The sequence below is a fragment of the Ovis aries genome, chromosome 7, assembly GCF_016772045.2.
Source record: "Ovis aries strain OAR_USU_Benz2616 breed Rambouillet chromosome 7, ARS-UI_Ramb_v3.0, whole genome shotgun sequence".
Classification (NCBI taxonomy): domain Eukaryota; kingdom Metazoa; phylum Chordata; class Mammalia; order Artiodactyla; family Bovidae; genus Ovis; species Ovis aries.
In genome coordinates, this window is record NC_056060.1 from 50,387,301 (window position 1) to 50,404,058 (window position 16,758).

The 16,758-nt window shown below is 38.9% G+C and overlaps 1 protein-coding gene across 1 annotated transcript in view; it reads left to right on the top strand.

Moving 5' to 3' along the window:
• Positions 1 to 16,758, top strand: part of ALDH1A2 (aldehyde dehydrogenase 1 family member A2) — a 119,219-nt gene that overhangs the window by 46,567 nt on the left and 55,894 nt on the right. The window contains exons 2-4 of the mRNA XM_004010568.5: positions 12,035 to 12,139; positions 12,337 to 12,477; positions 15,280 to 15,409. Of these exons, the coding sequence (XP_004010617.1) occupies positions 12,035 to 12,139; positions 12,337 to 12,477; positions 15,280 to 15,409 (376 nt within the window). The remainder of the gene's footprint in view (positions 1 to 12,034; positions 12,140 to 12,336; positions 12,478 to 15,279; positions 15,410 to 16,758) is intronic.

The window sequence follows — 16,758 nt, forward strand, 5'->3', positions numbered from 1 at the left end:
CATCACTTCCTGGGAAATAGATGGGGAAACAGTGGAAACAGTGTCAGACTTTTTTTGGGGGGGCTCCCAAATCACTGCAGATGGTGATTGAAGCCATGAAATTAAAAGATCCTTACTCCTTGGAAGGAAAGTTATGACCAACCTAGATAGCATATTCAAAAGCAGAGACATTAGTTTGCCAACAAAGGTCCGTCTAGTCAAGGCTATGGTTTTTCCAATGGTCATGTGTGGATGTGAGAGTAGGACTGTGAAGAAAGGTGAGCACCAGAGAATTGATGCTTTTGAACTGTGGTGTTGGAGAAGACTCTTGAGAGTCCCTTGGACTACAAGGAGATCCAACCAGTCCATTCTAAAGGAGATCAGTCCTGGGTTTTCTTTGGAAGGAATGATGCTGAAGCTGAAACTCCAGTACTTTGGCCACCTCATGCGAAGAGTTGACTCACTGAAAAAGACTCTGATGCTGGGAGGGATTGGGGGCAGGAGGAGAAGGGGACGACAGAGGATGAGATGGCTGAATGGCATCACCAACTCAATGGACATGAGTTTGAGTGAACTCTGGGAGTTGGTGATGGACAGGGAGGCCTGGCGTGCTGCGATTCAGGGGTTGCAAAGAGTCGAACACGACTGAGCAACTGAACTTGAACTTTAAGTTAGTTTTGTTCTGGTAGATATAATTTTTGGTTTCCTTCGTTTGCCAGGTCAACCTGTTGTAATTTATTTTTGTTGGACCGTTTTGATTTTGCTTATAGGTGTATATATGTATATTCAGTCACACTTTTTATTGTTGTTATGAACTTCTGCCTCTATGTTGGGCTTTTGTGATTCTGTGACATTTTCCTTTTTCTTTTTCCTTTTTACTTCTTCTGTTTTTTTCTTATTTTCTTTTTTATAATCTTAATTTTTAAAGCCTATTATATTTTTTCTATATTTATTCCTTTGTTTGCCCTTCCTACTGTTCTTTTCCCCTTGCAGTTAATCTTCAGTTTATATAAATCTTTATCTACATCTATTTAACTTTGCATATCTATTCTTTCTTTCTTTTCCTTCTTCCCAACATATTTGTTAGTTTTGTTTTCATTGCTTTATTCCCCACTTGGCACCTTGCTTTAGCTTTGTTTTCCAGTTTTGCTTTAGTTAGTTTTGTTCTTAACTAGTAAATATAATTTTTTTTATTTCTATACATTAGGATTTATATACATTAAGATTTATATACATTAAAGATTATATATATATTAAGATTTATTAAAGATTAACTACAAGGGGAAAAGAATAGTAGGAAAAACAAAGGAATAAATGTAGAAAAAAATAATAGGTTTAAAAATTAAAAACTGAAATTAAAAAAGAGAGAAGAAAAAGGAAAACTCCACATATTTTTTGATTTCCTTTGTTTGCCAGGTCAGTCTACTGTACTTTTATTTTTGTTGGACTGTTTTGACTTTGTTCATGGGTGATATATATTCCATTATTTTAATTATTATGTGCCTTATTTTGTAACTGCCATTTGTCTGGGGTTCATCTTTGGTTTCTCATTTTTGGGTATTTATTTTAATCTCACTTAATGCCACAACAAACCACTTGTGGAATCTTCATTCCTGACCAGAGATCAAGCCCTGAGCCTTTGGAGTGGAATCACTGACCCTAGATTACCAGAGAACTAACCGTAGGGAGTATCAATTAATGAGAACTCACACAAAGGAAACCACTTGAATACAAAATCACCCAATCCTGTGCAGGACGCCTCATCTAAACAACAAACAAAACAAAAATATGAACCCAGTCATCAGCAGACAGGATTATCACCTCACTCAGCCTTGCGCATCAGAGGAAAAACAAACAAAAACTCAACACAAATCTCACCCTGTAAGAAGCTTACACAAAGCACTGGACCAACCTTAGGAGGGCAGAAACCAAAAGGAAGAAAGAATTCAACCTTGAAGCCTGGGAAATGGAGACCTCAAACACAATAAGTTAAAAAAATAATGATGAAAAGGCAGAGAAATACTACATAAATGAAGGAACAAACTAGAAACACAGAAGCCCAAATAAATGAAGAGGAAAGAGGCAAGCTACCTGAAAAAGAATTCAGAAAAATGAATAAAAATGATCAAAAACCTTGAAAACAAAATGGAGAAAATCCAAGAATCATTTTAAAAAGACTTAGAAGAATTAAAGAATAAACCTACAGAGACAAACAACACAGTTACTGAAATTAAAAATACTCTAGAAGGAATCAATAACAGAATAGCTGAACCAGTAGAACAAATCAGTGAGCTGGAAGATAAAATGGTGGAAATAATTTCTGAAGAGCAGTAAAAAGAATGAAAAGAACTGAGGATAGTCTCAGAGACCTCTGGGACAATATCAAATGCACCAACATTCGAATTATAGGGATCCCAGAAGAAGAGAAAAAGAAAGGGTATGAGAAAATTTTTGAAGAGATTATAATTGAAAATTTCCCCAACATGGAAAAGGAAATAGTCAAGTCCAAGAGGCACAAAGAGTCCCATACAGGATAAACCCAAGGAGAAACACACCAAGACACATACTAATCAAACTAACAAAGACTAAACACAAAGAAAGAATAGTAAGAGCAGCAAAGAAGTGACAACATACAAGGGAAACCCCATGTGCTTAACAGCTGATCTTTCAGCAGAAACTCTGCAGGCCAGAAGGGAATGGCAGGATATATTTAAGGTACTGAAAGGGAAAATTCTACAACCAAGATTACTGTATCCAGCAAGGATCTCATAAAATTGATGGGGAAATCAAAAGCTTTTCAGACAAGCAAAAGTTAAGAGAATTCGGTACCACCAAACCAATTTTATAATAAATGTTAAAGAGACTTATATAGTCAAGAAATACAAAAGAAGAAAAAAGATCTACAGAATCAACCCCAAACAATTAAGAAAATGGCAACAGGAACATATATGTCAGTAATTACTTTAAATGTAAACGGATTAAATGCTCCAACCAAAAGACACAGACTGACTGAATGGTTACAAAAACAAGACCCATATATATGCTGTCTACAAGAAACCCACTTCAGACCTCAAAACACATATAGACATATGAAAGTGAGAGGATGGAAAAACATATTCCATGCAAATGGGAAGCAAAAGAAAGCTGGAGTAGCAACCCTCAGATCAGATAAAATAGATCTTAAAGATTAGAAGAGATAAGGAAGCACACAACATAATGATCAAGGTATCAATCCAAGAGGAAGACATAACAATTGTAAATATCTGTGCACCCAGCATAGGAGCACCTTATTACATAAGACAACTAATAGGCATAAAAGGAGAAACTGACAGTAACACAATAATAGTAGGAGATTTTAATACCCCAGTCACACCAATGGACAGATCATCAAAACAGAAAATTAGTGAGAAAACACAAGTCTTAAATGGTACATTAGATGAGATGGATCTTACTGATATCTTCAGGACATTCCATCCAAATGCAGAAGACTACACCTTCTTCTCAAGTGCACATAAAACATTCTCCAGAATAGACCACATCTTGGGTCACAAATCAAACCTCAGTAAATTTAAGAAAATTGAAATCGTATCAAGCATCTTCTCCGACCACAATGCTGTGATATCAATTATAAGAAAAAAGCTGTAAGAAACACAAACACATGGAGATTAAACAACACATTTTTAAATAACCAACAGGTTAGTGAAGAAATCAAAAAGGAAATAAAAAAATTTTTAGAAACAAATGACAATGAAAACACAACAGCTCAAAACCTATGGGATGTAGTAGCAGAAGCAGTCCTAAGAGGGAGTTTACAGCAGTGCAGTCCCACCCAAGAAACAAGAGAAATACAAGTAGACAGCCTAACTGTACACCGGAACAACTGGAAAAAGAAGAACAAAAACTTCCAAAGTTAGTAGAAGGAGAGAAATCATAAAGATTTGAGCAGAAATAAATGAAAAAGAAATGATAGAAACAGTAGTAAAGATTAATAAAACTAAAAGCTGATTCTTTCAAAAGGTAAACAAAATTGACAAACCTTTAGCTAGAGTCATCAAAAAAAAAAAAAAAGAATCAGATGAACAAAATTTGAAATTAAAAAGGAGAGGTTACAACAGACAGTGCAGAGCTACAAAGGATCATAAGAGACTGTTATGAACAACTGTGTGGCAATAAAATGGGTAACCTGGAAGAAATGGACAGATTCCTAGAAAAGTTCAATCTTCTAAGACTGAACCAAGAAGAAATAGAAATCATGAACAGCCCAATAACAAGCACTGAAATTGATGCTGTGATTAAAAAAATCTCCCAAAAAACAAAAGCCCAGGACCAGATGGCTTCGAAGAATTCTATCAAACATTTAGAGAAGAGCTAATGCCTGTCCTTTTAAAACTCTTTCAAAAAATTGAAGAGGAAGGAACACTTGCAAACTCACGCTATGAGGCCACCATCACCTTGATACCAAAACCAGACAAAGACAACACAAAAAAAGAAAACTACAGACCAAGGATGCAAAAATCTTCAACAAAATTTTAGCAAACAGAATTCAGCAATATACTGAAAAGCTCATACACCATGATTAAGTTGGGTTTATTCCAGGAATGCAAGGATTCTTCAATATAGACAAATCAATGTGATATATATTAATAGATATGAAAAATAAAAATCATATGATAATCTCAATAGATGCAGAAAAAGCCTTTGACAAAATTCAGCACCCATTTATGATAACAATTCTTTTTAAAAAATGGGCATAGAAGAAACATACCTCAACATAGTAAAGACCATATATGATAAGCCTACAGCAAGCATTATTCTCAATGGTGAGAAAACTGAAAGCATTCCCCCTAAGATCAGGAATAAGACAAGGGTGTCCACTTTCACCACTCTTATTCAACATCATTCTGGAAGTCCTAGCTACAGCAATCAGAGAAGAAAAAGAAATAAAAAGAATCCAGGTTGGAAAAGAAGAAGTAAAACTCTCACTGTTTGCAGATGACATGATACTGTACATAGAAAACCCTAAAAATAGTATCAGAAAATTAATAGAGCTAATCAGTTAGCAAAGTTGCAGGATACAAAATCAATACACAGAAATCACTTGCATTTCAATATACTAACAATGAAAAATCAGAAAAAGAAATTAAGGAATCAATCCCATTCACCATTGCAACAAAAATAATTAAATATCTAGGAATAAACTTACCTAAGGAGACAAAAGAACTGTACACAGAAAATTATAAGATACTGATGAAGGAAATCAAAGATGACATAAACAGATGGAGAAAGAGTCCATGTTCCTGGTTAGGAAGAATCAATATTGTGAAAATGATTATACTATCAAATACAATCTACAGATTCAGTGTGACCCCTATCAAATTACCAATGGCATTTTTCACAGAACTAGAACAAAAAATTTCACAATTCATGTAGAAACACAAAAGACCTGAATAGCCAAAGCAGTCTTGATAAAGATGAATGGAGGGAAAAAAAAAAAAAAGATGAATGGAGGTGGAGGAATCAACCTTCCTGACTTTAGATTATACTACAAAGCTACAGTCATCAAGACTGTATGGTACTGGAACAAAGACAGAAATATAGACCAATGGAACAAGATAGAAAGCCCAGAAATAAACTCTTGCACCAATGGGTACCTTATTTTTTACAAAGGAGGCAAGAATATACAGTGGGGAAAAGATAGCCTCTTCAATAAATGGTGCTGGGAAAACTGGACAGCTACATGTAAAAGAATGAAATTAGAACACTTCCTAACACCATACACAAAGATAAACTTAAAATGGATTAAAGACCTAAATGTAAGACCAGAAACTATAAAACTTAGAGGAAAACAAAGGCAGAACACTAGATGACATAAACCAAAGTAAGATCCTCTATGACCCACCTCCTAGAGTAATGAAAATAAAAACAAAAGTAAACAAGTGGGACCTGATTAAACTCAAAAGCTTTTGTACAGCAAAGGAAACTATAAGCAAGGTGAAAAGACAACCCTCAGAATGGGAGAAAATAATAGCAAATGAAACAACTGACAAAGGATTGATTTCCAAAATATACAAGCAGCTCATACAACTCAATACCAGAAAAACAGACAGCCCAATCAAAAAGTGGGGAAAAGACCTAAACAGACATCTCTCCAAAGAAGACATACAGATGGCTAACAAACACATGAAAAGATGCTCAACATCACTCATTATTAAAGAAATGCAAATCAAAACTGCAATGAGATATCACCCCACACCAGTCAGAATAGCCATCATCAAAAAATCTACAAACAATAAATGCTGGAGAGGGTGTGGAGAAAAAGGAGTGCTTGCACTGTTGGTGGGAATGTAAATTGATACAGCCGTTATGGAAGATGGTATGGAGATTCCTTAAAAAACTAGGACTAAAGCCACCATATGACCCCACAATCTCACTCCTAGGCATAATATACCCTGAGGAAACCAGAATTTAAAAAGACACATGTATCCCATTGTTTACTGCAGCACTATTTACACAACAGCTAGAACACGGAAGCAACCTAGATGTCCATCGACAGGTGAATGGATAAAGAAATTGTGGTACGTATCCACAATGGAATATTACTCAGAATAAAAAGGAATGCGTTTGAGTCAGTCCTGATGAGGTGAATGGACCTAGAACCTATTATACAGAGTGAAGTGAGTCAGAAATAGAAAGATAAATATCATATTCTAATACATATATATGGAATCTGGAAGAATGGTACTGAAGAACCTATTTAAAGGTCAGCAGTGGAGAAACAGACATAGAGAATAGACTTCAGACATAGAGAATAGACTTACAGACATGGGGAGAGGGGAGGAGAGGGTGAGATGTATGGAAAGAGTAACATGGAAAATTACATTGCCATATGTAAGATAGATAGCCAGTGGGAATTTGCTGTATGGCTCAGGAAACTCAAACAGGGTCTTTCTATCAACTTAGAGGGGTGGGGTGGGGAGGGAGTTGGGAGGTTGGTTCAAAAGGGAGGGGATATTTGTATACCTTATGGTTGATTCATGTTGAGGTTGCAGAAAACCTCAGAAAAAAAATTTCAGAAAACCAAATTCTGTAAATCAATCATCCTTCAATAAAAAAATAAGTTAAATAAAAAGAAAGTGGTGGTACATATACACAATGGAATATTACTCAGCTATTAGAAAGAACGCTTTTGAATCAGTTCATATGCAGTGAGCCTATTATACAGAGCCTAAACTGGAGCCTATTATACAGAGCGAAGTAAGTCAGAGAAAAAAACACTAACACAGTATATTAATGCATATATATGGAATTTAAAAAGATGATAATGATGACCCTATATGTGAGACAGCAAAAGAGACACAGATATAAAGAACAGATTTTTGGACTCTGTGGGAGAAGGCGAGGATGGGATGATTTGAAAGAATAACATTCAGTTCAGTTCAGTTCGGTTCAGTCCCTCAGTCATGTCTGACCCTTTGCGACCCCATGAATCACAGCACACCAGGCCTCACTGTCCATCACCAACTCCCAGAGTTTGCTCAAACTCATGTCCATTGAGTCAGTGATGCCATCCAACCATCTTATCCTCTGTTGTCCCCTTCTCCTCCCGCCTTCAATCTTTGCCAACATCAAGGTCTTTTCAAATGAGTCAGTTCTTCACATCAGGTGGCCAAAGTATTGGAGTTTCAGCTTCAGCATCAGTCATTCCAATGAACATACAGGACTGATTTCCTTTGGGATGGACTGGTTGGATCTCCTTGCAGTCCAAGGGACTCTCAAGAGTCTTCTCCAACACCACAGTTCAAAAGTATCAATTCTTCGGTGCTCAGCTTTCTTTAAAGTCCAACTCTCACATCCATACATGACTACTGGAAAAACCATAGCCTTGACTAGATGGACCTTTGTTGGCAAAGTAATGTCTCTGCTTTTTAATATACTATTTAGGTTGGTCATAACTTTTCTTCCAAGGAGCAAGCATCCTTTAATTTCCTGGGTGCAGTCACCATCTGCAGTGATTTTGGAGCCCCCCAAAATAGTCAGCCACTGTTGCCGCTGTTTCTCCATCTATTTGCCATGAAGTGGTGGGACCAGATGCCATGATCTTAGTTTTCTGAATGTTGAGCTTTAAGCCAACTTTTTCACTCTCCTCTTTCACTCTCATCAAGAGGCTCTTGAGTTCTTCCTCGCTTTCTGCCATAAGGGTGGTGTCCTCTGCATATCTGAGATTATTGATATTTCTCCTGGTAATACTGGTTCCAGCTTGTGCTTCATCCAACCCAGCATTTCTCATGACGTACTCTGCATGTGAGTTAAGTAAGCACAGTGACAATATACAGCCTTGGCATACTCCTTTTCCTATTTGGAACCAGTCTGTTGTTCCAGCAAATTTGGAAAACTCGGCAGTGGCCACAGGACTGGAAAGGTCAGTTTTCATTCCAATCCCTAAGAAAGGCAATGCCAAAGAATGCTCAAACTATCGCACGATTGTACTCATTTCACATGCTTGTTGGAGAAGGAAATGGCAACCCACTCCAGTACTCTTGCCTGGAGAATCTCATGGATAGAGGAGCCTGGTGGGCGACAGTCCATGGGGTCACAAAGAGTCAGACAGGACAGAGCGACTTCACTTTCACATGCTTGTAAAGTAATGCTCAAAATTCTCCAAGCCAGACTTCAACAGTACGTGAACTGTGAACTTTCAGATGTTCAAGCTGGTTTTGGAAAAGGCAGAGGAACCAGATATCAAATTGCCAACATCTGCTGGATCATTGAAAAAGCAAGAGAGTTCCAGAAAAACATCTATTTCTGCTTTATTGACTATGCCAAAGCCTTTGACTGTATGGATCACAATAAGCCGTGGAAAATTCTGAGAGAGATGGGAATACTAGACCTCTTGAGAAATCTGTATGCAGGTCAGGAAGCAACAGTTGGAACTGGGCATGAAACAACAGACTGGTTCCAAATAGGAAAAGAATAACGTTGAAATATGTATATTACCATATGTGAGATAGATGACCAGTTCAAGTTTGATGCATGAAACGGCACTCAAAGCTGGTGCACTGGGACAACTCAGAGGGATGGGATGGGGAGAGTGGTGGGATGGGGGTTTGGGAGGGGGGAACACATGTACCCCCGTGACTGATTCATGTCAATGTATGGCAGTAACCACCGCAATATTGTAGAGTAACTAGCTTCCAATTAAAATGAATTAATTAATTTTTTAAAAAAGATCCCATACTATATTTTATACTGAGAAAATTATCCGTGGGCTTAAATAACAGTAAGAGGATGAATTTTATTCTATTAAAAAATAAGTGGTTTTTCTGTTTGACCTTTGTTAGACCTCTAAGAAACAATAGAAGGTCATAGAATATCAGTCTTTACACACATCCCTGGTGACTCAGTCAGTAAAGAATGTGTCTGCAGTGCAGGAGACCCAGGTTCGATCCCTGGGTCAGGAAGATCCCCTGGAGGAGGAAATGGCAACCCACTCCAGTATTCTTGCCTAGAGAATTCCATGGACAGAGCAGCCTGGTGGGCTATAGTCCGTGGGGTCAGACATGACTGAGCGACTAAACCACCACCACCACATACATTTAGAACTGTTCAATAAAGCTTAAAAACTGTAATTGGAGCTGATGACATATCAAGAGTTAAGAAGTTTTAGTCAAATAGTGAATAAAAAGAATATTGGCACGACCCATTCCATTCTCCCTTAAACCTGATAAGGTCTAGAAGTGAATGTTTAATGAAACTAACCTCTAATAAATGTTTTTCTTTTGTTACCTTTAAGATCATACTGCATTTAAAAGGGGTATACAGATTCAATGAAAAATGTTAGGAAATTTGTTAAACGGAGTGAGAAGAGTCTTATAACCATTAAAGAGTTGTGTTTCTTTGGTCTGAGCAAGTCTGGAAACCAGGGTACAGTGGGAAGAGCAGCAGACCCAGAGCCCCGGAAATGACCCGCTGTTTCTGACTATTAACCTCTCTCAATGTCTTCATCTTCAGTTGAAATAATAAAATCCTGCCTTTAGGGTTGTTGTGAGTATTTAATAAACTACTAGGGACTGTTGACCCTTGAAAGACTGGAACTGTTAATCATCCTTGCCTCTCCTGTGTCTAGAAATACCTTACATTTATTAAATACATTATACAAATGAATACAGCATATTAAGCATGTTTACACATTCATAGTAAAAACTTAAAAACTGTTACAAAATCATTGTGTTTGTGCTCAGTACATTTGTATTAAGTGCGTTTATAGGCTTAAGGTATTTTTTCCCTCGTTTTATCTTAAAAAGCCTCAGTAAAAGAAGACTCCTTCAACACAGGCTCATTGTTTTATCAAATCAAGGAAAGAGCAAAGATCTTATATAACCTAGAACTTAATATTTAAAATTGTAGATATACACTCATTTTCAGTTCAGTTCAGTCGCTCAGTCGTGTCTGACTCTTTGCAACCCCATGAATCGCAGCATACCAGGCCTCCCTGTCCATCACCAACTCCCGGAGTTCACTCAGACTCACGTCCATCGAGTCAGTGATGCCATCCAGCCATCTCATCCTCTGTCGTCTGTGTCTTCTCCTCCTGCCCCCAATCCCTCCCAGCATCAGAGTCTTTTTCAGTGAGTCAACTCTTCGCATGAGGTGGCCAAAGTACTGGAGTTTCAGCTTTAGCATCATTCCTTCCAAAGAAATCTCAGGGCTGATCTCCTTCAGAATGGACTGGTTGGATCTCCTTGCAGTCCAAGGGACTCTCAAGAGTCTTCTCCAACACCACACTTCAAAAGCAGCAATTCTTCGGCACTCAGCCTTTTTCACAGTCCAACTCTTTAGCCTCATCTGTAATTATTAAAATGCCAAGCAGTAGCAAATCAGCTTATCATTGTGTTTGTTCTAAATTGACTGGCTACTAAATGGTTCAGAAATTTTTGTTATTGGGCCGTAAATTTTATGGAGCAAAATATCTTTGTGTATTCTTTGAGCTTTCATAGTCCAAAATATTAGTTTGGATTTTTTTAATGTCAATAAAAATTTAATGTTTTTGCCCATATTTTCCCTCCTCCTTTAACTCATCTCTTACAAATCTCCTGAGAAATTGACTTGCATAATTTCTTAAGCCATTAGTCTCTTTGCCATTTTAAGATAACCTTCATTTCCTATATAAAGAAACCAAGGCTCTTAAGAAAAATCCTGGAGAGACGAATTCGAAAGTTATAGGCCTTTTTACTTTGCCTACCCAGCAAAAGGAAAGTGATCTAACTGGGGTTTACACATGTAAGTTGTTCAAGTCACCAGTTGGTTTGGTCAGAGTCATTGCTGTGTTCTGGTTTTGACTATAAATTAGGCAAATGCTTGTTCCAGCACCATTCAGGTTTCCCTGTGAGGTCACTTAAGGCTTCTGACAGAGAAACTAGTAGCTCAGGCTGACAGTTTGATCCATGATTTACCCTTTTGGGATATTGGCCAGAGCTTAGACTCTAATAAATACTTTCTCAGCTTCAGAATATGCTCTGTATGTAGATGAGACTCTCCTTCCTTCCTTGTTTGACTCTCTCAGTAATTGACAGATTCACTAAAGGTAAGCATTATATTTAATCTTTGGATGACATTGAGGTAAAAATACCACAAAGGAAATTTCTGAATTGGGGGTGAGGCTAGACTGCATAATGATCAAGCTTTTCTTGTAACTCTTCAAATTCTGTACTTTAGTTATATACCAGCAAGTATGCTGTGCTATGCTTAGTTACTGTCATGTCCAACTCTGCAACCCCATGGACTGTAGCCTGCCAGGCTCCTCTGTCCATGGGGATTCTCCAGGCAAGAATACTGGAGAGGGTTACCATGCCCTCCTCCAGGGGATTTTCCTAACCCAGGGAGTGCACCCAGGTCTCCTGCATTGCAGGTGGATTCTTTACCGTCTGAGTCACGAGGGAAGCCCAAGAATACTGGCAGAGCAAGTATTACTACTATAGTACTTTAATATAATACAGCACCATTGACTGACTTTCTGTCACTTACCTCATGGAGTCCATTCTGTTGTCTGTTCCCTTAGATTTTTATTAACAACGAGTGGCAGAACTCAGAGAGTGGGAGAGTGTTCCCCGTCTATAATCCAGCCACAGGAGAACAGGTGTGTGAAGTTCAAGAAGCAGACAAGGTATGTTCATCTGAGAAGAAAAACTGCTATGAAATAGCTACCTTCAGACAGCAAAACACTAAACTTATGCTGTCCAGACATCACCACTGACGTTCATTTATCACCGTGTGTGTGTGTGTGTGTGTGTGTGTGTGTGTGTGTGTGAAAGCAAATGTTTCTTCCTTTATTGCATCATCGTCTCTCTTCCTCTCTAACAGGCAGACATAGACAAAGCAGTGCAGGCAGCCCGCCTGGCTTTCTCTCTGGGTTCAGTGTGGAGAAGGATGGATGCTTCAGAAAGAGGCCGTCTGTTGGATAAGCTTGCAGACTTGGTGGAACGAGACAGGGCAGTCCTTGCAGTAAGTAACCTAAGAAAACGTCGTCTTCACCACAAAATTTACCATCCACTGAAATTTAGATTCCTCAGTCTTTCTGAAAGCATGATATGATGCAGATCTGGGGAACAAGTGAAGGAGTACATAATAACTCATGAAAAAGGGGAGAGGTTTGGCTTCTGGGGACCAGCTGAGTGTCTTTTGTTACTGAATTTTGAAGAACAGAACCATAGCTTCCCATGACTGGTACAGACCTTGCTGCTTTCCTTGTCCCTCTCCCTCCCACCCTCAACGAAAAGAACAAGAACAATCCAGCAGTGGGGGAGTGAGCACGTTGCCTGCAGGAAGCCAGACCACTCTGTTGGCATTCCGAAGAGTTCTGCCTCTCCAGTGTGAGCCCCCTTAACCAGAGAGAATCCTTCAGAAGCAGAAGGTGTGATGCAGACCTCTCATATAGCTCTGCTCCCTTTGTTCTTCTGTCACTTTCTAGAATTGATAGAAAGGAGAGACAGGAGACAGCAACTTTCTTTTGCTACAATGATCATTTTCTCACATAAGGGACATTCGCTTTCCTAGTGGTTTGTTGTTGTTGATGCTGTTTTAAAAATAGAAGTCAGTTTGTTCGAGAATACAAACTCTTGGACACTGGAACCATTTTGAAATGCCCGTAGTCTTCACCTGCATGACCCATAATGACTCAGTCATTGAATATTGAGGGCATCCTTGTCGAGTCAGTGCATTAAGGCCATGAGTACTACGGTCTCTCCTCTGCTTGGAAAGTCACATCACTCTTGGGTTTCCTTTGGGGGAGGGGAGCACCAGTCCCTTCGGCATTGTCGCTTCCACCATCACTCTCCCTTCTTCCATCCCCCTCATGGATCTGTTTCTAGTGTGGAAACAAAAATGGATGCCTTATGGAGATGGTTTGGAACTCCTGCTGTGTGTAACACATATTTGTCCATAAAAGCATTTTCTGGTTTGGTACTTCAAGGAATGCTGTTTCCAATGAGATGTTTCTACATGTTGGGAAAAGGTGTTTCGTGAAGATTCATAAGACACTTGGCATATTAAAGACTGACAAGCCCTGCTCAGTGTGTCTCAACCCTTTTGGAGCCCCAACTAATTTTCTGGCTAATCTGTCAATATTGTACAAAACAGAATTCTTTGGCGTACCTTGGGGGAACGCTGGTCTGTATGCTATCTCTTTACTGGATTTTGATTTCTTTGAGAGTGAAAAGTGTGTTTTACTTCCTGTTGTTGTAGTCCGAGTATAGTTCTTGGCACGTAAATAGTATGATGGGGGCACATTGATGGTCTGTAATTATCTATTTCAGTTAAATCCATACAGTGTTCATAACATTAGATTAGCAGTACTTACTAGATGAAGATATAGTTCATTTCTGCAGTTATCTTTTCATGTCATAACATTCAAATGCCATCCTTTCTCTGACGTGTCTCACTGTGGTCAAGTCCTTTTTCCCATCACACTTAAATGAGAATCCTACTTTTAAACACTCCTAAGCCATGTGACGAATGAATTTTACTAAGAGGTATCCTCTTGAATATAGGGAAGCTCCTGACCAGAATACTGAAGTTAATATTGCATCCAGGTAAACACAATTGAGAATAAACCCAGGGCTGGCAACTCTCAGGTGATCAACAGCTCATAGGGATGGACTGCTTAGGTGGCCCAGAATCTGATGAATGGCTCTGCTTTAGTCTGTGTAGTCTAGACCTTGGCTCTATACCCTCTGTGTGGAGAATATAATGCTCATCTCACAGACCTATAAATATTCTAAAAAGAACTGGGAAATACCTTGTTTTGCTAATATACAATGAATAGGTCACATAGTATTTTAAAATGAGTTCCATCCTATACACATATTACATGAATAAATCACACTGTAAATGCTATTTTTATGTCATTGAATGGAGAGTATTTCAATTTTAGTTTTTTTAGTTCTCAGATAATTTTAGTGCCAGTATATATTGTAAAATGTCCTTGAGGAAGAGGACATGAGATTGCAAACATATGTTTTTGTTTATATTATTTGTTAAATATGTAAAACCCCCTACTATTTCTCAAGTCAAAATACTCTTCTCATTCCAGTGAATTCTTCTTAAATTCTTTACATTACAGACTTATCCTATTTAGGAATGTGTCATTAAAATAATAACATTTATAATCTAAAACTGCTTAATAACTCTAACTCTATTTTTATTAAATGGACCAAGTACTTCACTCTTAATAGATAATGGTTGTTAAGCTAAATATTTACAGAAAACCAGCCCTCATGTTGTTACAGTATGAGCTTCCCTAGAGGAGATCTTGTTTATTTGGTGGTAATAAATAAACTCGCTGTGCACCGCGGCCATTCCATTTCTCAGCAGGGGTCTTGGCAGCTGTGGGGAGCGTTTTATATTCTCATCAAGTGCATAAAAGCCCATGTCCCTGCTCCTCTTTATGGATTCAGATTACTGATGTAGACTCTGAAAAATCCCCGCGTAGCTCTGATCATTAATATAACAGAAGCTGGTTGACAAGCAGAACACTTTCTTTATCACCAGTGGTGTTTATGTATTGGAATAGTGGTTACTGGAAGCTCATACCCAAGCACAAGAACACGTACATACATACTCATGGTGGCTTTTACTGGAAACTAAACTCGACAAGCAGTACTAAAATCTTTTCATTTGGGAAATCAGAGTTGACCAGGTATGCGTCATTATTCAGATTCATTTGTATTCTTTCCATTCCTTTTTTTGTTTGCCCCAGCAATCACTTAATGTATCACTGGAAAGTTCTCTCTGTTTCTTTTCCCACAGACCATGGAATCCCTCAATGGTGGCAAACCGTTTCTGCAAGCATTTTATGTCGATTTGCAAGGAGTCATCAAAACCCTTCGGTATTATGCAGGCTGGGCTGATAAAATTCACGGGATGACCATTCCTGTAGGTATGTGAGACCTGAGTACGTTGAAAAGGGAAACATGAGACCTCAGCAGAAACACACTGTCACCATCAAACACAGACAGCAGTCACATGGAGTTCAGATCTGAGCACACTTTTGCAGCAGCTTGAACTGAACAAAGAACAAAACAGATTTTGTCACTGCTTCTGACAGTATCCCTATTTCAGTATGTAGCCAGTCCACACATAGGTGCGGAGGAAGCCACATCAGTACATCAGTCAGCTAAGGAACAAGCGTGTGTCAGCTGCAGAGTTCCTTGCACTGTGCTAGCTTAGGTGCTGGGGCGAGACAAGCATTGGGTGTGGGAAAGCCAGGGAAAACTCTGAGAAGATTAAGACTTGGCCCTTGGTCTCCTGAAACCTAAGATTTTCTTGTTTAGAAGGAAATCCTCTAAAATGTTAACAATTGTCTTCTCTGAGTGGTGAGATTATGGATTGTTTATTATTTCTTTTTCATATTTCTCCATATTTTCTGTATTTCCTATAAAGACCATGAACTACTTTTACCATCTGTAAAAACAACCACCATCCTGACACATTGTCTTTTAAGATCCAGTTTTGGAGACAAAACCAGTAAGACAAAACAAAGATCTCTACAGGAGAGTTACAGTTAGGTGCTAAGCTGTGTGGCTTGGTCTGTCAGTGCTGTGGCCCTTAAAGCAATGGGAAGGCATCCAAACTAAGTCAGTGGAAAGGTCTCGGTCTGAGCATGAACACAAGCCCACCAGGCTTCTCTGTCCATAGGGATCCTCCAGGCAAGAATATTGGAGTGGGTTGCCATTTCCTTCTCCAGGAGATCTTTCTGACCCAGGGATCGAACCTGTGTCTCTTAGATCTTCTGCGTTGTCAGGCTTTACCACTAGTGCCACCTGGGAAGCCCAAGCATGAGTACTGGGCTGTAGTAACATGAAATACAGTGCTTTCACAGCAGCACCAAGGGGTAGGCACTGTTACTACCAGAGGAGAAAACTGAGGCCTCGAAACGTTACATTGTCTTCCTGATTCACCCAGCAGATAAACTGTAGAGCCAAAACTTTGGCGTTAGAGCCTGGCGAATCACTTCACTAGAGAATCTGTTTTAGAAACTGGGAGGAAGAAAGATCATGACAGGAAAGGAGCCAGCTGGAAGAGATATGAGGATATTGGCAGTGGTGAATAGGTATACAGAAAGAAAATACATGTGTTTGAGTGGCTCCTGGATGGGCTAAGTAGTGTACCAGGTGCTCTACCTGTGTTCTTTGGAGCCAGCTTTCCTTGTGCACACTGGGGAGAGTGGAGAGTGATGCTGGGGACCTTAGAGTGCCTGTGTGGGCCTTCCTCGACGGAGGAGGATTG